The 24,405-nt window shown below is 35.3% G+C and overlaps 2 protein-coding genes across 5 annotated transcripts in view; one reads left to right on the plus strand and one right to left on the minus strand.

The window, feature by feature from the left end:
- The first annotated feature begins 5,423 nt into the window (after positions 1 to 5,423).
- On the plus strand, positions 5,424 to 9,768 carry si:dkey-3h3.3. Of its 2 annotated transcripts, none has more exons than XR_012405676.1 (4): positions 5,424 to 5,722; positions 6,882 to 8,255; positions 8,495 to 8,988; positions 9,104 to 9,768. XR_012405676.1 is itself a non-coding variant. In NM_001123062.1 (4 exons), exons 1-4 carry the CDS (start codon positions 5,705 to 5,707, stop codon positions 9,171 to 9,173), a joined length of 1,326 nt encoding a protein of 441 aa, NP_001116534.1. In that variant the 5' UTR covers positions 5,484 to 5,704; the 3' UTR covers positions 9,174 to 9,744. The 2 variants fall into 2 exon arrangements, 1 of the variants encoding a protein (NP_001116534.1); NM_001123062.1 differs by having other exon boundaries at positions 5,484 to 5,722; positions 6,882 to 7,901; positions 8,771 to 8,988; positions 9,104 to 9,744.
- Positions 9,769 to 14,847: 5,079 nt separating this feature from the next.
- parp8 (poly (ADP-ribose) polymerase family, member 8) overlaps positions 14,848 to 24,405 on the minus strand; it is a 66,102-nt gene continuing 56,544 nt past the window's right edge. The window contains 7 exon segments of one of the 3 annotated variants that reach the window (NM_001077175.1): positions 14,848 to 16,127; positions 17,740 to 17,824; positions 17,922 to 17,991; positions 18,133 to 18,206; positions 18,339 to 18,408; positions 18,713 to 18,785; positions 22,023 to 22,135. In NM_001077175.1, the coding sequence (NP_001070643.1) occupies positions 16,025 to 16,127; positions 17,740 to 17,824; positions 17,922 to 17,991; positions 18,133 to 18,206; positions 18,339 to 18,408; positions 18,713 to 18,785; positions 22,023 to 22,135 (588 nt within the window). In that variant the 3' untranslated portion in view covers positions 14,848 to 16,024. 3 annotated transcript variants of the gene reach the window in all.

The raw sequence follows: 24,405 nt of genomic DNA on the forward strand, positions 1-24,405 counted from the left end.
ATATTAAGTCATAATAGTTTCTTTTCCAAGCACTTGTGTGCACTTTACAATTTTATTCTCTGGACAGTTGGCTACACTTAAAAAAATAACTCTTTGATAAACTCAATTTAATTGATCCAAAAAATTTGTTCAGCACCAAGTAAAAAACAAACTATTTACACAAATAAATGCAATTGAGATGGTCCAGCATGATTTAATCTAATAAAAGTCTAAATACGTTTGTGTTTTTATTCAACTTTAACTCAAAGGTCAGATAGTAGCCTATCATGTGTGTCAATTAGGTGTTGTACATTACGAAGTCTCTTAGCTGCATGTAAAGTGATCTTAAATTAACTAAAAGAGTATATTCATATATTTAATTTTTCATGAGTAACATGAACAGTGGATTGAGACTAATCTCAGAACTAATTTTAGGACAGTTATTGCTTACTGAGCAAAGCAACAACCTGCATTATTGCTAATTAAGCTGCCAACACCCAAAGCATGGGTGCTTCGGCAAGGTGGAAACCTCAAAACTCAAAGCATTACATGAAAATCTAAATCTTCAAACTAAAGTGAAGATTAAACTCTTACTAGTCTTATTAACTTTAAACACCCAAGATTACTTTTATTGTCAACGTTTCCCTCTCCTAATTCTGTCACATGCAAAGCATGCTAGGAATAACAAATCCCAAGGTAGTTGGACCAACACAATTCCTTCATGCTGTCCCAAGACAAAACGCTTCAGTTAACTTAATGGTTTACAAATTTATGTGGACTGAACAGAAAACAAATAAAATGGCCAAAAAAAATTTACAAGAATTGTGTTGTTTCAGCTCATTCTAAAAAAGTTTGAGTAGCAGTAATGTTTTTGAGTGTACAGACAGTGAAAAGGTTTACATTTTCCAGCTGATTTGGAAAAGAGATGAAGAAACCACCATGGTCAAAGCTGGAGCTCTGCATAGCATTCTTGGAAACATTGCTGTGTACATGTGACAGGAGTTTTTTATTTTATTTTATATAAACTATATGCTTAATTGACTGATTCTGTTATATACTGTATGTGTGTTGATCTTGATGCTTATGTTGTTTTACTACACAAAACTCTAATGATATTTCAGAGGGAAAAGGATTTCTGGCAGTGCACTGGTGGGATTGCAGTGGGTTTGTGCTGCTGCTGTCATTAGTTGAAGGATTTAGATCTTCTGCTTAATAGTCTCTAGTAGTCTTGAACACCTTGATTAGTTGGATCAGCTGTGCTTGATTAGAGTTGGAGCTAAACTGTGCAGAGCTGCGACCCTTAAGGAGTTTGTGACCAATGTTTAGATTAGTTTTTTTGTATAATGTCTGTTAAACAATGCATTGTTTTTACAATGGCACAAATTGTTTTGCTTCTGGTTGGTGATTGTTTTTTCTGGGGTCCGTTCTTCGTACGTGGATTACTCAGTTAGCTGGATTTGGATATTGACGATTTGACACGATCCAGGATCGTTTCGTTCTTCAAAGCTGATCCGAGAGTTGTTGTCATGGCAACAGTTCTGCTAGGTCAAACCTGATCGGGAGCAGGTTTAATTCATATAAACAGGATTAGATCGGCTTAGTTCAAGCAAAGATAATACAGAAAGTATTTACCGAATTCTGATATTTTCTTACAGTAGTAGTTATATACACTTGGGAAAATAATACATAATTTTTAAATATATATATAAAGTTATAGTCATTAATAAAATAAATAAAGTTATACATATTAATAAAACGTATGCAATCTGCACCCTCGAAATGAAAGTACAAAGACTGCCATCTGGTGCAAAGAGAAAACTTATTGAAATGAACTTTTTAGATCGCTTTAGAACAAATTGTGTATAATAGAAATGCACAATATGTGATTTTTTTTAAGCAATAATACATTTATGCAGTCATAAACATGTTTTGATAGTTAATATGCCAGTGATTTGATGCTTCACAAAAGTTGCAGACACCTTTACCAATATCAAAATGCTTTTGTAAACAACCAGTTATTCTTTATACACCGATTAAAAAACGGCTACATTAATAAAGAAAATCTTTTCTAAATGTAGAACTAAATGCATTGATTTGCATTGAAATACATGATGAATACTCTTGTCTTGACAAATGAAAGTGTAAAGCCTGCAGCTCACAACAAATGTGGAAAGTTCTTGCGTGTCATATTTAACAAACCATTTACTGCTAATTTGATGTAATTTTGCTCACATGGATAATTGAATATTAATCAGATGATGTCATTACGCTGCTATGCCGTCAGCCAATCGTTGCATTGCTGATCATGATTTCGAGGATCGATAGATCTGTCCTTCATAACACACGCAGCGATCTCAGATCAGTTTATCCAGACATTCTAATCTGATTCGTAAACTTGTTTGAAGAACCAAATTAGCGAGAGATCAGTTATCAAGATTAAAAGATCCAGGATCTGCCAAATCATCTTAGATCATTTAAGCGAGGTACGAAGAACGGACCCCTGGTTTGCATCTAATGGGATATGATAAAGAAAAAGTTTTGAGGGAAAAGGGAATATGGACATTTAGTTCATGTTACAGAACCAATCATCTACGTCAGGAGTTTTTCATCTTTTACATGTTTTGAGCTTCTAACTATAAAAACTTGTTTTATATATATATATATATATATATATATATATATATATATATATATATATATATATATATATATATATATATATATATATATATATATTATTGTTTTATTCAAATATGAAAAATACATTTATTTGAATCCCAATAAACCACATTTTTGTTTTATTTATTTGGGTTCATTTTATTTATAAGATTATTTTAATAATGTTTCTTATGAGTTAGTTTTCTGGGTTGAGTGTTATTTTAAATCTTTAGAACTATATCTAATTAATCAAATGAACTTTATGATGAAATGTAGATCAGCAGGAGGTTTCAAACTGGGCTGATATGGTGTTTTTTCTTATACTTCAACTGGAGTCACAAACATTACACAACAATATATCTAAATTTAAGCTGACATGTAAAGAGAAATAACATGACTTAAATATGCCTACCTTTACTATTGCAATTAAATTGGATGTTAGAACCTATTGCAAACCTATTGTGTAGTGTAAATGACTTGTATGTTTTACAGATAATGTACTGGACGGATAACCGGTCCATAACAAATGTGCTGATGAGGAAAATGATCCTCAGGTCAGTGATCAGGTCAGGTCAGATTCAGTGATCCCTCTTGTCAGTTGAAGATTTATTTTACTCAGGAAAAACCAAGCAATGTTTATGAGGGTTAGTACGAGTACGAGAGTACGAGAACAGAACTTAAATTATTTGTGTTGTAAATAAGACACAGTAACACTTTATTTTAAGGTGTCAGTTGTAACTGTTCAGCTACTGCACAATATTAATTCATTACACATACTTTACGTTAAGTATACTGTAGGTTTAGTTGCATGAAGTAATATATAATCATTTGTAATTACTACAGTGAACAAGAGTAACAAGAACACATTAAAATAAAGTGTTACCAAGATACACTTACCAGCCACTTTATTAGGTACACCTTACTAGTACCAGGTTGGACCCCTTTTGCCTTCAGAACTGCCTTAATTCTTCATGGCATAGATTCAACAAGGTACTTCTAATATTCCTCAGAGGTTTCGTTCCACATTGACATGGAAGCATTTCACAGTTGCTGCAGATTTGTCGGCTGCACATCCATGATGCAAATCTAATATTCCACCACATCCCAAAGCTGCTCTATTGGATTGAGATCTGGTGACTATGGAGGCCATTTGAGTACAGTGAACTCATTGTCATGTTCAAGAAACCAGTCTGAGGTGATTTGCGCTTTATGAGATGGTGCATTATCCTGCTGGAAGTAGCCATCAGAAGATGGGTACACTGAGGTCATAAAGGGATGGACATGGTCAGCAACAATACTCAGGTAGGCTGTGGCATTGACACAATGCTCAATTGGTACTAATGGGCCCAATGTGTGCCAAGTAAATATCATTCACTCCATTACACCACCACCACCACCAGCCTGAACTGTTGATGCAAAGCAGGATGAGTCCATGTTGTCATGTTGTTGATGCCAAATTCTGGCTTTAACATTTGAGTCACTTAAATCACCTTTCTTCCCCACCCGATACTCGGTTTAAACTGCAGCAGATCGTCTTTACCATGTATACATGCCTAAATATGTAAAGCTGCTGCCATGTGATTGGCTGATTAGAAATTTGCGTTAATAAGCATTTGGACAGGTGTACCTAATAAAGTGGCCGGAGAGTGTATGTTGTCTTCATATCTGAATCTGATCTGAATGAACCTCTATCCCCCTCTTGTGGTGAAAATGTGTGTTTATTTTATTTATGTATTTATTTTGCTTTATTGTTAAAAAGGTTTCACAAATGCTTAGTTGGACATTTATGCTATTTTGGTAAGTCCAGACAAAATGAACCATAGAAGTTTTCTACAGCATGTGCATTAAAGTGTATTCAAGAAAATAAGACATTTCAGAATGTAGATAGACTGAGCACTTTTTAATTTGTTTATTGATTGACTTATTAAATTGATTGAATAGATTTTTTTAGATCATTATTGCAATAATGTATTGTGTGTGTGTGTGTGTGTGTGTGTGTGTGTGTGTGTGTGTGTGTGTGTGTGTGTGTGTGTGTGTGTGTGCTGACTGAAGAAAGTTTCAAGTGAACTAAAATTACGACAAAAGAAAAAATTACAAACAAAATTAAAATAAAACAGAAAATATGAAAATAAGTTAACATAATAATAAATAGTCTTGCAAACGATTCTAAAATGAGACTGGTCTGTAATTGCTGCAAATAAATCAGATGGACACCACTAAATAAAAGCAGAGGGGACTTTGATAGGCTATCAGCTCATATTATTGAGGGTTTTATTCCAAACTATAAACATTGTTTTGTTTTGTTTTTTAATCAGCTAGGCGAGGTTAAGGTCCACTTCTTTTGAAATGTCTGCCCTTGATGTGTTTGAAGATTTTCCTCAAATGTCTTATCTTCAGATCTAAACTTTAAATAGATCACATTTGTTTACACTTTTTAAAAAAACTGTGTAGTTTTATGTAGTTTATTATCACCAGTGGCTGCAATGTAAAGTGTAGCAAACATGCACTTTTGGCAGTTTTATGTTTATTTGTAGTATTTTGAATACTGTATTAGCCTATGGTCAAAATAGGGATATGGTTAGTTTGGGGGAACTATTTATAGCTCACATTTTAAACAATTTATCATGCAAAGAGCTAACAATTTACATTTACAAATAAAATGACACCAAATAAAACAGAACAGAAGTATTAAAAGTAGCAAAACTGCAAAATAATTGAAAAAAGATACAGCTCTGAACAAAGTAAACATGAAAATGTTTTAAAAGACTTTTGGTGTGCAAAATGTTGTGGGATCTGGCAACACAAAGAACACACTGCGCATGACTTCCTGGTTTCAAAAGTGAAACCGACGCACAGCACAGTCTTTTTAATCAAACAGTGATATTAGAGTTTTAAGTTTACGCTGAACCATTGGACCAGACAAACTAGCTTTTCCTGGGCAGCTTATTTGAAAACAATGCGCGCTTTCTGCCATTTGCTCCTCGACGGCTGTATAATCTGTAGTTGGTGTCTCGTTTTCTTGTTTTAATTTCCCTGACAACTAAATGACGCACAGGCACAGACCGAGATGATGAGCCTGCCAGAGGTAAGATTATCGTTAACCTTCTGCTAAACATGGTAAAACCTATCAACTCTATTTTCTTTTCTCGTCATTTAAGGACTGAACGTCAGGGGCGTTAGATAGGGGATAAACTTACTCTTTCAAATTGTTGATTAATTCAGTATATGACCAAACTACGCAAGAAGTAGAATCTCGTTATTTATTTTTCACTTTTTACACTGCTCTTAACCCGTGATCTTATTACAGTAAAAATATATATTTAGGAGCATTGATTGTCTGTGTAACGACAGTTTTGCTTAAAATACCATGGTCAAATTAGGTTTAGTGTAACAAACAGTGTTCAAATGACTTTAGAAAATGTTGCATCACAATATTGAGTTACTCCCCAAATAAGAAACTAGTTGCGTTACTTTTCATAGAAAGTAATGCGTTACGTTACTTTTGAGTTACTTTTTCTAACCTGGCTGAGGCTTGATCTCTTTCAGAACTTGCATGCTATTCTTCTTGTTTTAAAAAGAGGAGCTCTACATTTAACAACACACTGTATAACCTTCATTTACCAATAATAAAAAAAACATTTAAAAAAAAAAGAATAATGCTACCTTCTGAGAAGGTATACATTGATGCTATACATGCCTTATATACAGATTAATGAAAGTTGAAAGTAATGTGTTTGCTACTTTTGAATTTTTGTTTTATCATATCAGTAAAATCAGTGTCCAATGGGGCAATTCCCTTTTCTTCCTTGTGTTCAAAATAATGAGAATACCTCCATCAAAGAAATGCAATGCTCTGCCATTTTGTTTTTGCCTGTTCTTGCAGGGAGCTCATTTTCTTATTGAGTGTGATTCAATGTGGTTACATTAATTTTAATTCAGCCATTTTTTTTTTGAAAAGCATATTAATTAATCTGAAAAGTAACTTAAATATTATTACTTCATTTTTGAAAGTAACATGTTGTAATGCGTGACCCCCCCAACAATAGTAACAAAACAATTTCAGTACAATAACTGTAGTTTTTAGGTTTTATTTGTAACAAATCCATGGTTAAATGGTCAAATTTAAAGTTTTTTCAAAATCATAAAAGTCTTACAAAAGTGTATTAGTATTATACCATTTATTTATCAAGTAAATTATGAATCATGTTATTTACTAAACTGTGTTAATTTCTCATTCATTTCAGATATTTACTGAAGTTGAGCTTAAGATTCATCCAGCCATCTTTCAGCCACCAAATTCAGTTACCAGCATACTGAATGGAAAGACTATACGAGTTACCCAGAAAGAAGACTATTTAATTGCAACCGGGAAGTTCCAAGATATTAAAGATTTTTATAAGTCGTGTATAAAGATACAAACAACACATAATAGACCAAAGCATCCAAAGCAACAGGAAATGAGTATGAGCAGTCACACCACTGCAAGCCCGGGATCAGCTCAAAACGACCCTTCAGTATTTGATCCAATTAAAGTTGATGACACTGTTATGCAGTACATCAAAGAAAAGAAATCAAAGGAATTTGAAGCGATCCAGAAAAGGCATGGAGTTTCCATAAATACATTCAAAAATTATCTGACCTTTACACCTCAGACTGGTAAGAACATTCATGCTCAATTTGCACGAGAAGAGTTTATAACACTGTATCAAAAGATTGCAATTGGACTGCAAATCAGGAACCACAATTACCGTCGAGATATTTTTGAATTTTGCTCTTCAGAGTTTCCAGAACTCTTAATCAATCTCAGTAGTGATAGAAAACAAATGCAACTAATTGGCGACTTCATTAGCCTTGAAAGATTTGACACATGTCTGAAAGGGAGTGACTGGAGAAGGTATTCACTGCACCAAACCCCAAGTAGAACAATGACACACTACGACACACCTCGCACTCAACCTGCAAAACATGAGAAAACATCAGACCAGGCCAAAGATGAGACATGTCCCATCTGCTTGGAAACCATCAAGATGCCTGAATCCACAGTGTTAACTAAATGCCAGCACAGGTTTTGCAAAGACTGTTTGGACACAGCTTTTCAGTTGAAGCCGGCCTGCCCGATATGTGGAGAAATATACGGCAGCCTCACAGGGACACAACCCAAAGGAGGAACCATGACAGTCTCACGGGACAGATCCTGTTTACCTGGATATAAAGGATACGGGACGATCGTCATCACCTACTATATACCAAGTGGATCGCAGGGGGTGAGCTCACTAATGTGTTCTATACTTGTTCTAAAGTTCGCATTAGGGATAGTTGACCCCAAAATCAGCTCTCCTTTAAGTGGTTTTAACCCTCTATGATTTTTTTTTCTGTTGAACACAAATTAAGATATTTTAAAGAATGTTGGAAAACAAATGTAGGAAAGCAAATACTATAGAGCCTCCTTTCCACTGCACATGACAAGCGACAGACCGGAATTCATTCATTTCCAATGGAGAGTAGTTCAGGAATGTTGTGGAGTTAAGATCATCTCCGTATGCGGAAAATTCGGATCCAAATTGAGCTGCGGATACATTGAAGTGTTTGAACTTGTGTGACTACACCCTTTGCGACAGGTAAACAAGAAGTGATGCATTTCAGAGTTGTTCAAGCTGATCTGTGCGCGCGAGATGAGAAAAAAGTAGTTTTATCGGTTATTGTTTATATGAGAAAAAGTCTATGTTAAAAAAAAACATTTCTATTCATAAATGATTTATAAAAATATTACTTTTTTATGTTATCTCCACATTCCCTTCAATATATTTAGTGGTCTATGAGTTTCTAATATTCATTTATTCATCTTTGGTGAATGCAGAGACTAAAGACTCTTGCTTTTGCACTCCTTTATTTCGGACACTGCGGGAACAGCTTCTCTTCCATGGTGCATGACAGAACTGAAAATTCTGACAGTTGTGTCCAAATGCGGCTTAGATGTCTGACTACTAGTTTCCAACTTTCTTCAAAAAACATCTTTTTGCGTCCAACAGAAGAAAGAAACTCAAACAGGTTGTCTTGTGAGTAAATGACAACATTTTCTTAGGTTTTTCAGCAAAAGAACAGTTACACCTCTTTTTAATGACCCTCCCTATAGGTCGAACACCCAAACCCAGGCATGCCGTACCATGGTGCGTCCCGCATTGCATACCTCCCTGACTCAACAGAAGGGACTCATGTACTCAAGCTTTTGCAGAGGGCGTTCGACCAGCGACTTACTTTCACTATTGGTCGATCATCCACCACTGGCAAGAACAATGTAGTGACCTGGAATGACATTCACCACAAGACGTCCCGTGATGGAGGGCCCACGCAGTAAGTAAACATGTTGGGTGTTGTCAACATTTTGAAGTGTTTACCTAATCTCAGACCGAGCCCTGTTAATTCCAGTCCTGTTTTAACAATAGTTTTAAATTACTGTTATTTGCAGTTATGGTTACCCAGATCCAGACTACCTGAAGCGAGTGCAAGATGAACTGAAAGCAAAAGGAATTTACTGATTTAACTCACTAAACCTTGTATTCCTACCATATGACCAACATTTATTGAAACAGACTATTGTTTAGTTTTTTACAGCCACTATAAAAGGCGTAACATTTTAGGATTCGAATGGGCATATTTTAGTTTGTGTCAATATAATCTCATAAAGCATGGTAAGAGAGATGTCAGTGTATTGCTGTCACCAGTGCTATATATCCTGTGGTTTAAGCGGTTAAACTTCTAGTTACACATCAGTATGATAGAGGCATCACATTTACAGAAATCTTAAATCTACTTTAATCACCGTTCCAGTACGTGTATGAAGTAGGTTTTCTAATTTGTTCATTCAGTGATTGAAGTGTTATTACATAAGTAGTACGTCTACAGAAATGTATGATTTTTTCACTCTTTGTGTTATTTGAAGTATTCTATGAAAGCACAGAGCAGGTCATTTATTAGCGTTAAGCTGTTCCTATTTGTATCAGTTGTTGTATTTTTATTTTATTTTTTTGAATGATTTATACATTTGTTTATGAGTTTCTTTTTTAATTATTTTTTAAAGTGCAATCTTTGCATTATGCAAAAAACTTTTAATAAACTCTAACAAATAATAAATGCTCATTCCTAGTTGTTGTATTATTTTAAATGATTGATTTTTATATTAGTTTATGCATGTTTACTATAATTTTCTGAAGTCATCTTTGTATCATGCAAAAAAAAAGGCTTCAAATAAACTTTTACGAATAAATAATGATTATTTCCTAATATTTGTTACACTCTTATATTGCACCACATTCATTTATTCAGTTTCCTTAGGCTTAGTCCCTTTAGTCATCAGGGGTTGCCACAGCATAATGAACTGCCAAATTCCAGTATCCAGCATATTTTACACAGTGGATAACCTTCCAGCTGCAACCCAGTGCTGGGAAACATCCATACACTCATTCACATTCATACACTATGGCCAATTTAGTTTATTCAATTCCCCTATAGTACATGTCTGTGGACTGTGGGGGAAACCGGAGCACCTGGAGGAAACCCACGCCAACACGGGAAGAACATGCAAACTCCACACAGAAACGTCAACTGACCCAGCCGGGACTCAAACCAGTGACCTTCTTGCTGTGAGACGACTTTGCTAACCACGGAGCCACCGTGTCGCCAATAGTACTACATAGTTTTACAAATTCATAAAATTCAAGCATTATTACAAGGCAGCTACAACTTGCCCCAGAAGTCAATCTCATGGAAATATAGTCTGCCTCATGGAAAGACGCAAAAGTGGGTATAACATAGCAATATTTATTAATTCATTCAATCATTCAATGATTATTTGTTATTATTTCATGCTTCTGATTGGTTGGAAGGTGGGCAATTAAATTGTTTAAAGCACAGGTAGTTCTAGTCAGTTAAGTTTAAGACACACAGAACAAAATGGCGGGTAACACTTTATTTTGATGGTCCATTTGAGTATTAGTAGACTGTCTGCTTAATATCTGTTGATACTGCTCCTTCAACAGACATTTAACTGACTATAAGAAACTTAGCAAATACATGTCAACTTAAACTAAACCTAACCCAACAGTCTTATAATCTAATAAGAATTAGTAGGCATGTAGATGCAATGTAACTTAAGTTCAACAAACGGGCCATTAAAATAAAGAGTGACCAAATGGAGAAACAAAAAATTTAGGGGGGAAACGCAAATATATTAATAACTATTTAATATAATACAGTCAAGCCTGAAATGATTCATATATATTCAGTCTTGAAGGTATATTACACAAAAAAATGAAGCCCTTAGAATTTTTCCTTGCATTCTGAGTCAAGCAATCATACAATTATAACTTGTATAATATAATACTTGTATTAATATAATATTAATACAATTATATTCATGTTTACTTGTATTCACTAACTTGTATGTTCACAGCTGATTCTCTCTGTATATAATGTTGATAGTACACCCATCTGTAAATATCACCATAGTTCTTCTATAATGGCACTTTATGACTTACACCTATATCCTGCACTTGCTGCTATTGCACTCCTGGTTAGCCCTAAACTGCATTTCATTGTCTCATATAGTATATGTGTAATGATAATAAAGTTGAATCTAATCTAATCCATAGCGCTTTTCACAAAAGTTATCATTCCAAAGTCGCTGTACAAAAGGTGCACATCATTACATTACAGTCTCAGAAAAGTTGAGGAGTTGTGTGAAGGGTTGGCAGTGTATAATAAACACAGTCAGGTCTAGTATGTGGTGTCCGCTGGGTCTTAAAATGACTTAAATCTCAAAAGCTACATTTTAGGCCTTTCAAAGTCTTTAATCTACTGGAATGTTGTGTGGTCAATGAAGTTAATTTAACTTTTCTCATGTATAGCTACCCAATCTGGCCATTAACACCCTAACAATAACCAACAATCTCGATACAACTTTTTACTTTCAATTACAATTACTTTCCTTACAGTAACACTTGCTTAAAAGTTCTCCATTTATTAACTGCTGAGGATGCTGACCTGACCTATATTTTTATAATTAAATTATTATTATAGTGGACAGAAGTAATTGACAGACATGTTTTGTTTTATTCTTGGTAAGGATTGGGGTTTGTTATTAAATATATTTGAAAATTAATTTTAAAAATATTCAAACTAAATTATTATTGTATTATTAAATGTAATAAAATTTAAATAATTTTTAAAAGGGCAAGTAAAAATATTTTTCTTACTAGGATATTCGAAGAAAAAAATCCTTAGCATTTAGCCCTGTATAAGTCTAAATTTTCATTCATAATGGTAATTCATAATTCATTCATAATTATAAATGTTTTATATAGTCTTAAATTTTACCTGGTGAAACCTGCAGAAACACTGTAGTACTTAGCCTCTCTGTGAGTCTACATCTGAACACAGCAAACTGCATTTCAAAATCACCATGAAATGCTGGAAAAAAATTAAAGACACCAATGTTAGCCACTTTGCTATCTATTTACAAAAAGATGAGTCCATAGATTGCCTGGAGTGGCATATTTGTAAACCAACACAATTCAAACAGGTCAATTGTGGCACATACAGTAAATACACTATCAACACTAATAAACACAAAGCAGGTTGAGTTTTCTTTTCAACTTGTCTGAGCGGGCAGACACAGGAGAAACCTACAGTTACAAAACAAAACAAATCTACAAAAGGGAAATGTTATCCAATGTCCCTTTTTAACAATAGTGTTTCTGTGGTATAGTAAAATTTGACTGCCAGAAACTCACCTGTGGCTTTAGGCCAGCTTGAGTCAATGATCAATCTGTTCTAGCACTGATTTGCACACATACAGCTAAATAAGTAACGTATTACATTTTGTAGAAAACAAAATGCACAGCTTTTATCCCTTTTAGAAGCATATTTCAGGGTGACAGGGTGGCTCAGTGGTTAGCACTGTTGCTTCACAGCAAGAAGGTTGCTGGTTTGTATCCCGGCTAGACCAGTTGGCGTTTCTGTGTGGATGTTCTCCCTGTGTTGGCGTGGGTTTCCTCCGGGTGCTCCGGTTTCCCCCACAGTCCAAGGACATGCAGTGTAGGTGAATTGGATTAACTAATTTGTCCGTAATGTATGTGTGTGAAAGTTTGTATGGATGTTTCCCAGTACTGGGTTGAAGCTGCAAGGGCATCCGCTGTGTAAAACATATGCTGGATAAGTTGGTGGTTCATTCAACTGTGGCGACCCGTAATGAATAAAGGGACTAAGTGAAGGAAAATGAATGAATGAATAAACATATTTCCACATTATCTAATTCCTGACAGCAGCCTTTCAAAACCAACATCCCTTGCATTTGTAAACTGCCTGCAAGTCAAAGGTCAATGAGGCTTGTAAGTCTGCACACTTCTTTCTGTGGATGATTCTGCAGTGTTAAGAAAAAGACAAAATAGTGTGAATTATAGGCAAATCTGAATTTAATGAACATAAAACAGATACATAAGCTACTATTTCCATAACTTGTAAAAAGCCATAAAGCTGGATCAGTTCGCAAAATAAGGAAAAAAGTAAAAACATACTACAGAAAATATTTGGCCTTCGTGTTGCTGTGGCATTATTTACACTACATACAGTATTTTCATATATGACATTATTGTCATATTTGCCATTATATCCTTATCGATAAGGCACCAAATGCTAAGTAGCATGATCTTTTTATTTCTTTTTTTTTACCAAATTGTGCAGAAAATGTACAAAACTATACAAATAAAACTATCACATATGAACACAGTCCATCAAAAGAAAGGCAAAGTAAAAATAAATAAATGGAAATGTTATGACGTAGTTGTGAGACCTAACCCTCTTTTTAATCCTTAATTAACTGATCAGACAGCGGATTTAAAGGAATACTCGTTATAATAAATCTGATTTACATCTCGATTGTTAATGACTATGATAACGTAAACGTTTACTTCAGATTGAGATGAATATCAAGCTGTTGTCAGCTGATCAACTGAATCTACTATGAAATACAATTTGAATATATTGCAATTGAACATCGTGGATTTACCAGTGTTTCAGAGTCCCATGAAAAAATAGAAAATACTTTTCTGCACACAAAATGATCATTACTACATATTTAATGTGCCTGCTTTTTTAAAATCTTTTTAAATAAAACCCATAATTCTGCCCTTAAGCGGGGGAAATAACGTGGTGCTACATCTCGACTTTGTGTAAAAGTTGCATTTCCTTCAAATAGAATTTTAAATACAATTAAAAAGAACCAAATACACACTACCTGACAAAAGTCTTGTCATCATAGTCCCAGTTGAAAGAGCAATAAATAATGACTTGACTTCTAGTTGATCATTTGGAAGAGTAGCAGATAAATCATCTGTTGAACTGCATCCCAATCATCAAAAATACTGTTTAAAGACTTATTGGAACCTGCATGGAGCCAATATTCTTAAGAATTCAGTCAAGTTCGGTGAAGGAAGAATCATGGTTTGGGGTTACATTCGGTATGGGGGCGTGCGAGAGACCTTTGTATCGACATATTTGTGCTGCACATTACATTACAAACCACAGGAGAGGGCAAATTCTCCAGCAGGACAGTGCTCCTTCTCATACTTCAGCCTCCATGTCAAAGTTCCTGAAAGCAAAGACGGTCAAGTTGCTCCAGGATTGGCCAGCCCAGTCACCAGACATGAACATTATTGAGCATGTGTGGGGTAAGATGAAAGAGAAGGCATTGAAGATGAATTCAAAGAATCTTGATGAACTCTGGGAGTCCTGCAAGAACACTTTCTTTGTCATTCCAGGTGACTTTATTAATGAGTTATCTGAATCATTGCAGAGATGTATGGATGCAGTCCTCCAAGCTCATGGGGGTCATACACAATATTAATTATTGTTCCACTGCACCATGACATTATATTCTATACTGTACATTATTTCTGTTAAATGACAAGACTTTAAAGAGTCAGACCTTACTCTCCAAATTAAATAATTAAAAATCAAGGCCTGATCATATTTTATTTTGGTATAATAAGTGTAATCTAGAGGCTTTTGCCTTTCATATAAGCCATTTCTGATACCAAATGATCAACTAAAAGTCAAGTTATTAATTGCTGTTCCTAAAACCTGTACAGGCGACAAGAGTTTTTTCAGGTGGTGTATTTATACTGGATGATGATCATCACCAAATAGATGACGTGGTTTCAAATGACCAAAGATTTTAATGTTTAGAAAGTAAACAACCACAAAAGGTGTCTAAACATCACTATAAAGAATTGCCAAAAATCGAACAGAATACTCACACATTTGAACCCTCTGTTGATACATTACAATGTATAAACAACAAGCAGCAAACACTTATTCTGCCTTAAAATCACCTTACAAAAAAGATTTATATTGAAATATTCAAAGAACATTTTACAATTGGGTGCCGAGTTTTGTCCTTATCAAAAAAGCCTCTGTAACCATACCAAGGAGAACAAATTCTTTGAAAATGTAAAAGCAACATGCATCATCTGTTTAGCTGTTGCTGCCGAATATATAAAGTCATCTTTTTCTTTATGATTTTTGTGTATATTCAGTCATCAGTGAAAACGTTACAGCAATACTGTGTATTTTGAAATAAAAGAGTTAATGAAGTGGCAGGTTTAGGAAATCTGGGCAAATTCTAGACTGAGGCCTTTAGAAATTGTAAACCGACAGCTACATTTGAAGTAGCATGACATATTAGCTGTAGCACAGGGATCCGTTTTGAAACGACACGATCAAAAGCTCTCCATCTGCTGTAAACATCAGGAGTCGCTCGCTTGTGTTCCGCGCTGTCAAACAATAAATACGTCTGTCTTTGAAAGGCATTTAAGATTATATGGAAGTTTGAAACATCTATCATACGTTAAGAAAAATAAAGTGCATATACAGTAGACACCTTTTGTATACACAAATTAATGTACTTTAACAAGTACAACTCTTAGTAAACAAGGTCAGATGGCGCATATCCACACAGGAATATTCTTTTGTTTTGTTTGTTTTTTTTTTCTCCAGGAAAGTCTTAAAATACGGTATTCTTCAAAGTGTTTTCATTTTTCGTGTGTTTACAAAAAAATAAGTAGTCCATCAGTTGAACTGAGAGACGTACCATGCTCTTTCAAAATGTACCTTGTATTTATAAACTTAGCAAAATGGTAAGAGTTTGAATCGCCAGTGTAAATATGCATGTATCCCGGGGGGAGAATCGTATAAATAGTGTGTTTTGAATATCCTTTTTGTTTTATTCGTGTGTTCGGCGATTACCAAAAATACAGTTGGTATTGGCCTCCTGCCCTCAAAATGTCCAGCTTTGGGAAAGAGGTCAAGGCAGCGGTTTTGTGTTCAGAAACCTTCATCCAGTGGCTGTTTGATTGCCGATGACTCGCAGGATCTCTCGGTGAATGCCAGCCTCCTGGGTGTTTATACTGGTGTCACCTACCTGTCCGTCCTCGTAGCTAGACGGTGAGAGGTTACAACAAGACAAAAGAAGAAAAAAGGAGTTTTAGTTAGATTCAGTTCAGTTCTTCAACTATTAATGAAGATTGGTAATATCAGATGTGCTGCCTTTATATTCTGAACACTTTAAATAAGTGAGATAGAGATTGATGATTCACTCAAATGAATTGAATGTTAATGTATTCTGAATTATATTTTAGTGGTTCAACTGTAATCATACGAAGATCCAAGAACACTTTTGTTCTGTAAAAATGATTTTATCCACTAATGTCTTCGCTCCCGTGTCAGTTCAGGGTGTGTGTTTATTATGGATAATACAACACATTGCCAGTAGAGACAGTAGCAAGATACACCCAGTCCTGAAATGACAGTGGAACCCCACTGCCTACTAGTGTTTTGAAAGTATTATTCCAGAGCAGCACAGACAGAATGCCGAAATAAATTCTGACAATTTTAACAGTGACATTTTCAAGTCATGTGCTGTGGGATATGGGAATCATTTGATACAGAAGTTGAAATCAGGCTTTATTATCAGGCCTTCTTTCTAAAATTAGTAAATGTTCATATGAATTATGGGAATAAATTATGAAGTGATTACTTGCAAAAAATTTAATAAAATTACTTTTTTAAGTTATTTTTAACCATGTTGTGTGCACAAACCAGCTAATACTTTGGTGGCTTAGAAAGTTTGATTGTGCTGTAGTGTGTGTGTTGAAAAAAACTCACATGCAAATAGAAAAACACTTATTTGGAAAACATTATTATTTGGATTGTACCTAAGACCATGTCCACACTAATACCTTTTCATTTAAAAGTGCTTATATTTCTTTTAGTTTTGGGCTTCCATCCACACTAAGATGACGTTTTTTAGGAAATGAAAATGCTGTCCAAAGTGGATAAATCTGAAAACACTGTTTTTGTGCTTTAGTGTAGACTGTGAAAACAGGCTTTCAGCTAACATGGTGGACGACATTGTAAAGCATATTTTTTGAATGCTGTCCATTTTGACAGGTTTATTTAAGATTAATGTCAATTTTTACATGCTCCATATTGCTCTTTTAAAAAGACACAGAACATTTACTGGGAGCTACTGTTCACTGGCAGAAGCATACAAATATCACGCAGGTAAAAGTGTCTTATGTCTGTGTGCATGTGCAATACTGAACAAAAGCATTTTTAGTCAGTTTAATGTGGATGACAGAAATATAAAAACAGTAGTGTGGACGTGGAGACAAAAACTACATATTCAAATTTTTATTGGCTTAGTGTAGCCTAAGCTGGAAGCAGCCGACTATTAATTTAAAAAATTGTCAATTTTTGGGTTCTACCAACACATTTTTGTTGTGGTGTGCACTATTTGCAGTGTGTTTCTGTATTTGCATGTGTTGTGAAAATTCGCATGTGCATGTTTTGTCAAATTAATGAAGACATTTTCTCCCTTTATTAATATTTTTCTATTAGCATGTTTTTTGTTAGTTTAAGAGCATTTGAGCCCTCTCCACCATCATATAAGCGCTGTTTGAGACAATGAGACATACTATCTACATTTAGCAACAGAAACAAAGATTGATATACAGTATATGTGTACATAGATAACATAAATGTACTTACACAAAGAAAAAACGTGTGCAGACGTGATCTGTATTTGGAACCACCCAGATGTCACCATGCTTGTGCAGGTCAGGAGATGTAATAACTGGTGTATTATAAAATAAAACAGTGATAATTACTAATTAGCATTTTACAGATTCCAAATGACAATCTATATTAAGATATTAAGGTCAAATGTAAACCTTCACATAAGGCTATGCATTTCAGGTTGCGGCTCTGCAGAAACTGTGGGTTCTGGCCTTTCTTCTGTGACTGAAAGCAAAAACAGAAAAATGTGGTTCATGTCCAACAGGTTTCAGGATGCCAAGCATTGTGAATAAAGCCCTTTTTTAAAGCAATCAATGTGCTAAAGATTATTAAATAGTACTAAACAACATTTACTACATTTAATACCTGCAAATGAACAGTAGACTTGTTGGCAGCAGTTTCATCTTTTGAAGCAACTTTCTGCTGTTTTTTGTTCATCCCTTTGGTGGAAAAAAGATAAGTATGCCAGGCAAGTACACATGTAACAAATATTTTTATTATACTATTATGCAAACATTGATGTAGAAAGTCAGTGTTTTTGGAAGATATTTTGTTCATAAAGGTTTTAAGACCTGAGTAGCCAAAGGATATGCTTGATAATGGGCTGAGATAGATTCCACTCCCATAGATTGCACCATGCAGCTGAAAAAAAAACAATGAAGCATTATGAGAGTGAGTTACTGGAATTATTTCAAAAAGTGTCTGCTGAAATATCTCCATACCCCCTCTCCATTCCCACCAGTGTACATGTTTTTACTCTTCTAGAGACGTACTGTATAAAGGTTTAAGCTAAAAATAAATGATGCATAATTATGCTATTGCATTATATTTCCTTAATAAAAACATTGGCTTCATAGTCAAACCTCATCGAGACTAATTACATTAAAAATATGTTCATTCCCTTCAACCATTATGATCTGTCTTTAAAAGAAAATCTAGTCACTACCTGAAGTCTCGTGTTTGATGCCACGACCAAACCATTCCTCAAAATGGAGTGCCAGTTTTCTATGTGCGATCCACTGAAAGAGACAAAGAGGGAGTTTCAAAACTGAAAATTCAACACCCAAGTCTTCTCAAGCCAGCAAGACATTTCACAGCTGTAGCTTGAATTAAGTTTTTTTTTTTTTTTTTTTTTTTTGCAAAAGACAGATTTTAAACCAACTCTATGATGGCACATTTAAATCACAGCTTTTAAAATTGATAATTTACACAAAAAAATAACATTTTGTCATTAATCACTCACCCTTTGACTTTTCTTGATTTTCTGAACACAACTAAAGAAATCTGAATTTAAATCTGAGAACACACAGAAGAATGTGTTTTATTTGTTTTTAATTTCATTCATTTTTTTTCTTGTCAGCTTAGTCCCTTTATTAATCCGGGGTTGCCACAGCGGAATGAACCGCCAACTTATCCAGCAAGTTTTTTACGCAGCTGATGCCCTTCCAGCCGCAACCCATCTCTGGGAAACATCCACACACACACTCATACACTACGGACAATTTAGCCTACCCAATTCACCTATACCACGTCTTTGGACTGTGGGGGAAACCGGAGCACCCGGAGGAAACCCACGCGAAGGCAGGGAGAACATGCAAACTCCACACAGAAACCAACTGAGCCGAGGTTCGAACTAGCGACCTTCTTGCTGTGAGGCGACAGCACTACCTACTGCGCCACTGCCTCGCCCTTGTTTTTAATTTGTATTTTTAATTTTCAATAACTGTATACAATTTTTTATTAGTTTTAGTGATGAGAATTACAATTGTAAATGTTTTAATAAACAGAAGTGTTTTGTCAAAATCAGCTCCAGAACTAAAAAGCTTTTTGTGATACAATAGTACAAATTTAAAAGACTAACCAAAAAAAAAATCTTTATAATTGAGAGACTCCTAAAACATTAGAAAAAACAATGATTGTGCATTAAATGAGACATAAGAGACCATTTTCTTTATGACTCTGTGTCAAGATAAAAGAATTTCGACTTTCGCATAATTGTCAGATCTAAAGTAGTGGATTTTCTGATGGATGTTTGCTCTAGGGTGGAGTAACATATCCTTTCTTTTGTCTTTATGATTATCAATAATGTTTAGGGGCCTAGATTATATGCTGTCATCCCTCTTCAGAGGAAAACAGGAATGATATGTGTGCCATGAAGTGCTTTTTCTCTATGCCAAGTTATTTGTCTTCAGAATCTACAGACCAATTCAAGGGGTCACTGAGACCTCTTGTGGAACTGGACGTTTGATGCTATTTGAACAGCTGTAACTAGTATATTACTCATATCACAGGTTTAGTTTTTTTATTCATCAGGGGTCGCCACAGCGGAATGAACCGCCAACTTTTCTAGCATATGATTTACACAGCAGATGCCCTTCCAGCTTAAACCCAGTACTAGAAAACATCCATACATACTAATTCTTACACACATTCACATACACTACGGCCAATTTAGTTTATTCAATTCACCTATAGCGCATGTTTTTGGACTGTGGGGGAAACCAGAGCAACAGGAAACCCATGCAAGCAAGCAAACTCCACACAGAAATGCCAACTGACTCACCCCTAATAAATATTACTGTATGAAATGATAAATTCTAGCAATTTTGATAAGATGGCTGAGTACAAAACAGTTTTTACTATGTGTGTGGGTTATATTCTTTTGTGGATCATTCTTACAGGTCTGGGGTCAGCTCTGAATAGCCTATCTTGGAAGAGATATGACCCCACCTCTGCACACCTAGAAAATTGTCTTTCAGTATTTTAACCAATCAGGTTAAAACAGCTACATGTATGATGCAGTTAGTGCCATTATGTTAGAGTATATTTATTGTTAGTTTGAGAATGTAAGCAGAGCACCTTACGAACTGATTGTGAGTGTTGAAGCTGGCTTCTGCTGATGAAACTGTAAACAATCTTCAGTAAACGGTCTTTGATTAAATCTCTGACGTTGGGTATAATTTTTGGGTTAAAACGGTCAGTGCCCAACAGTTTCAAATAAGTGGACCAATCAGAAGAACTCAAAGGCTGGGAAAGCATTGCTAGCTTCTTTTTACAGTAGCAAGTTGACATGTCAACAACAACATGGTGGAACTATTTTTGAGCACTGCATCATGTGCAAAGATGCATTCTTTGTGCATTTCTCCAACGTTGTTGCACAGTTGTGAAGTTTTTTTAACCTAATTTGGAAAACAGTATTAGTCATTAGAGTACATGAACCAAACCTTTAGGGCCTGTACCGTGATGGTTTGGGATTATATATACAGTATATAATCCTTTCAATTAATCATGCTAATAATATTGACCGGCGAGGCAGTGGCGCAGTAGGTAGTGCTGTCGCCTCACAGCAAGAAGGTCGCTGGGTCGCTGGTTCGAACCTCGGCTCAGTTGACATTTCTATGTGGAGTTTGCAAGTTCTCCCTTCCTTTGCGTGGGTTTCCTCCAGGTGTTTCCCAGAGATGGGTTGGTGATTCATTCTGCTATGGCGACTCTGGATTAATAAAAGGACTAAGCCAACAAGAAAATGAATGAATGAATAATATTGACCAAAAAAAGTATTATTTTTCCCATAATCAAACGGTCCTAATAAAATATAGTTGGTGCACAAAAAAAGATTTCTGTTGCTTCATAAAATTAAGGTTGAGCCACTGGAGTAATGTAACAGACTGATTTTAATGATGTCTTTGCTACCTTTCTCAAGCTTTGGAGAGACAGCAACAGGCTGTCAGTGGATGAAAAGAAATGGCAGATAGTATTGTAAAAGTATCTTCAGTTGTGTTCAGAGAATCAACAAAAACCTTAGGTCTATGGGACAACATGAGGGTGTGAAATGAATGGGAGAATTTGGACAGCTGGAACTGATTTCCTCTGAGCTGACTTCCAAATGTAATATATTTAGTATAAGTGGACATAATCATAATGCCATTAAGCATTTAAAGCAAGACATTATATATTTCTGCAAGGTTGAAGTGTATAACCTGACATTTGGCAACTACAGCATTTGTTCAGCACACCCACAAACCATGCACAAAGTGCCTGTTTCATAATGCATACAAAAGTGCCAAAGGCTTACAAAAAATAATGACCAGCTCCAACCAGACTGAAATTAGAATACAATTCAGGACCAGAAAAAACACAATTTCCTAAAGCCCTGCTGTACCCCAATCATGGGTTTGTAATAATGTAGGTCAAGGATAAAGGAAGTGCAGTTGCTCAGGTGTATTGTGCACTGGCTGTTTGAGATAGAATTAACTTACTGAAAAGCAAAGGTACTCCCAAAGAGGCCTTTGGCAGCTCTGAAGTTGGATTCTTTGGCTGGCGGACTGCTGAGCAGGAGGAACTGATGGGGTGTGTGCATGAACTTCAGTTGCTGTTGTGATGGAGACAAGATATAAGAGAATATACTTGAGACGTTACGCCTTAATCATTTTCTCTTCTTGAGCTGGAGACTTTGAAAAGTTTCACAGAGACGATGAATTTAAAATAGTCTTCAAAAATACAGAAGAACTAAAAGATGCTTTCTTAAACAGCCATGCTGCTCTCTTAGGGAGCTAAGCCAGTAATTCTATAAAGGATTAATCATTACGTGCCTAACCCTGATACTCTTAATCTACATCTGAGATTTTTACATTTTTTAGAGCATTTGCTTGCAGAAACCTTTTGGGAGTTTTTTTTTTAACAAATGCTTATCTGGATACTCCACCCAAAAAGGAACATTCTCTCATCATTTACTCACCTTCAACCCAACCCAGATCTATGAATATACAGTACACACAGTGATGTTTCAGGAGTGACAACTGTACCTGTACACAGCAGTTAATAGACTATATGCACAGTGTTTTCAGCCAATGATGAACTTCCGGTGAAAGCTTTATGTGACTATTTTCAATTTTAGAAGGTACCTTTTACAGCATCGATGTGGTAATGTAATTCAAATATAATCAGCACAAAAAAAGACAAAAGGCCGTTTAAACGCAAGTGCCGTCATTAGCAGCAGGCTATCACAGAAACTCAATTAAAAATACAAGGGTAAAATTATTTTCCATATTTGAAAGACATGGCGAGGAAAAATATAATTTGATGCAGTGCTTCTTGTTTGGTCAGTAACCCACTTTATATCGCATCTCAGCCAGGCAGTGAAGATCGCTGCTTATTAAAGAAATCAGATCTTAAATGCGGCAATTTTGTACGGGATGACAATTATGCGGAAGCCCTGTGGCTGGCTAACTGAAATTAAAAGTCTGTGTGCATATACCCCATTACCTGCATGTTTCATGTGTGTACGAAACATGAAGCAATTAACAGACAATCAGCACAGCATTTTTATGCTACCTGCTTTGGCTTTCACTATTTATAAACAAAATAATATATTACCTCTCATTATCTCCTTATTTTCTGTAACTGAAGCAAAATAACTATCAATAGAGGCATTGTGCTTTGTTTGCTCACAGAGCACGTTTGCAGTGCTGTTGGATTTATTGAAAATGTTTTAACTGAATACAGCTGTTCCATTCATGAATTGTTAAGTTGTTTTATTTCCAATATAAAACATCAAAATTTTAGGCTTATTGGTTTGTTTCCAGTGTGTTTAAGATCTGACAGCATGAATGAGCAATATAAGCTCTTTCCCTGTAATTTCTTTACACATCCAGAAGAGACACACACATCTCTGATTAGTCATTTACAGCTAGTTGTTCAGTTATGTTCCATACACACTGCATAGAATATTTGTGATTGTGGTTGTCACTTTTTGGAGTTAATTTGGTTGTACAACACAGTTGTCACTACTGAACTGCTAACCCATAATATATGAATTATTACATATTATTATTACATATTTGGGTCTTTAGCAACACAGACCTATATGTTTAACACGGTTCTTTAACTGCTTAAAGTTTTACAACACACCAGCCCTTTGGCCAATTAAAAACTAGCCTGATTTTGACCCAATCACAAACAAACTAAACCAAAAATACAAAAATACAAAACATGCCACTCCCATTCATGAAGTACATATTTTACATCACTGTGTGCATTATACAAAATGTATTTATTTGACAATCAGAATATTAGCAATCATAAAGATTATGTTTTCATGAATAAAATAATTGTACCTCAAAATTGGTATGGTGTCATTTATAAACAAAATAATATTAATGTAATGTGTATTTTATATAGTGCATTTATCATGTATAACCATACATCCAAAGCACCTCACAATCATGAGAGGGGGTCTCTTCACACCACCATCAGTGTGAAGCATTCACTTGGATGATGCAATGGCAAAGTGCTCATCACACACCAGCTATAGGGCCAATTTGGTGAATTGGGATGATTGAGAGGCCATGATGGAGGGAATTTTGCCAGGACATCGGGGTTACACTCCTATCCGCTTGTTAGGTGTGACGTCACGCGAAGCGGCTTCCCGGTCCAAGCGCTCTATTCAACTGAAAGGCGAGACTCATGAAATGGTAATAATAAACGTTTACAAAGCAATTTAATGCTTTCGAAATTCACGATCGCAATATATATGTCCATGCCTAATATCCGATGGCCAGAAAGTGATACGTTTTTTAGAAATTGTTAAATTTTTGGTATTTGTTATGCAGCAAGCCCAGAGATGGTTGTGTACTCTATGAT

Source organism: Danio rerio, chromosome 5 (genome assembly GCF_049306965.1).
Source record: "Danio rerio strain Tuebingen ecotype United States chromosome 5, GRCz12tu, whole genome shotgun sequence".
In the NCBI taxonomy this organism is placed as follows: Eukaryota; Metazoa; Chordata; class Actinopteri; order Cypriniformes; family Danionidae; genus Danio; species Danio rerio.

Excerpts from the sequence above, each read along its gene's own strand:
- si:dkey-3h3.3 (NM_001123062.1), top strand. Across the intron at positions 7,902-8,770 it reads TACCAAGTGGATCGCAGGGG|GTCGAACACCCAAACCCAGG; the intron begins GTGAGCTCACTA and ends CCCTCCCTATAG. Across the intron at positions 8,989-9,103 it reads CGTGATGGAGGGCCCACGCA|TTATGGTTACCCAGATCCAG; the intron begins GTAAGTAAACAT and ends TGTTATTTGCAG.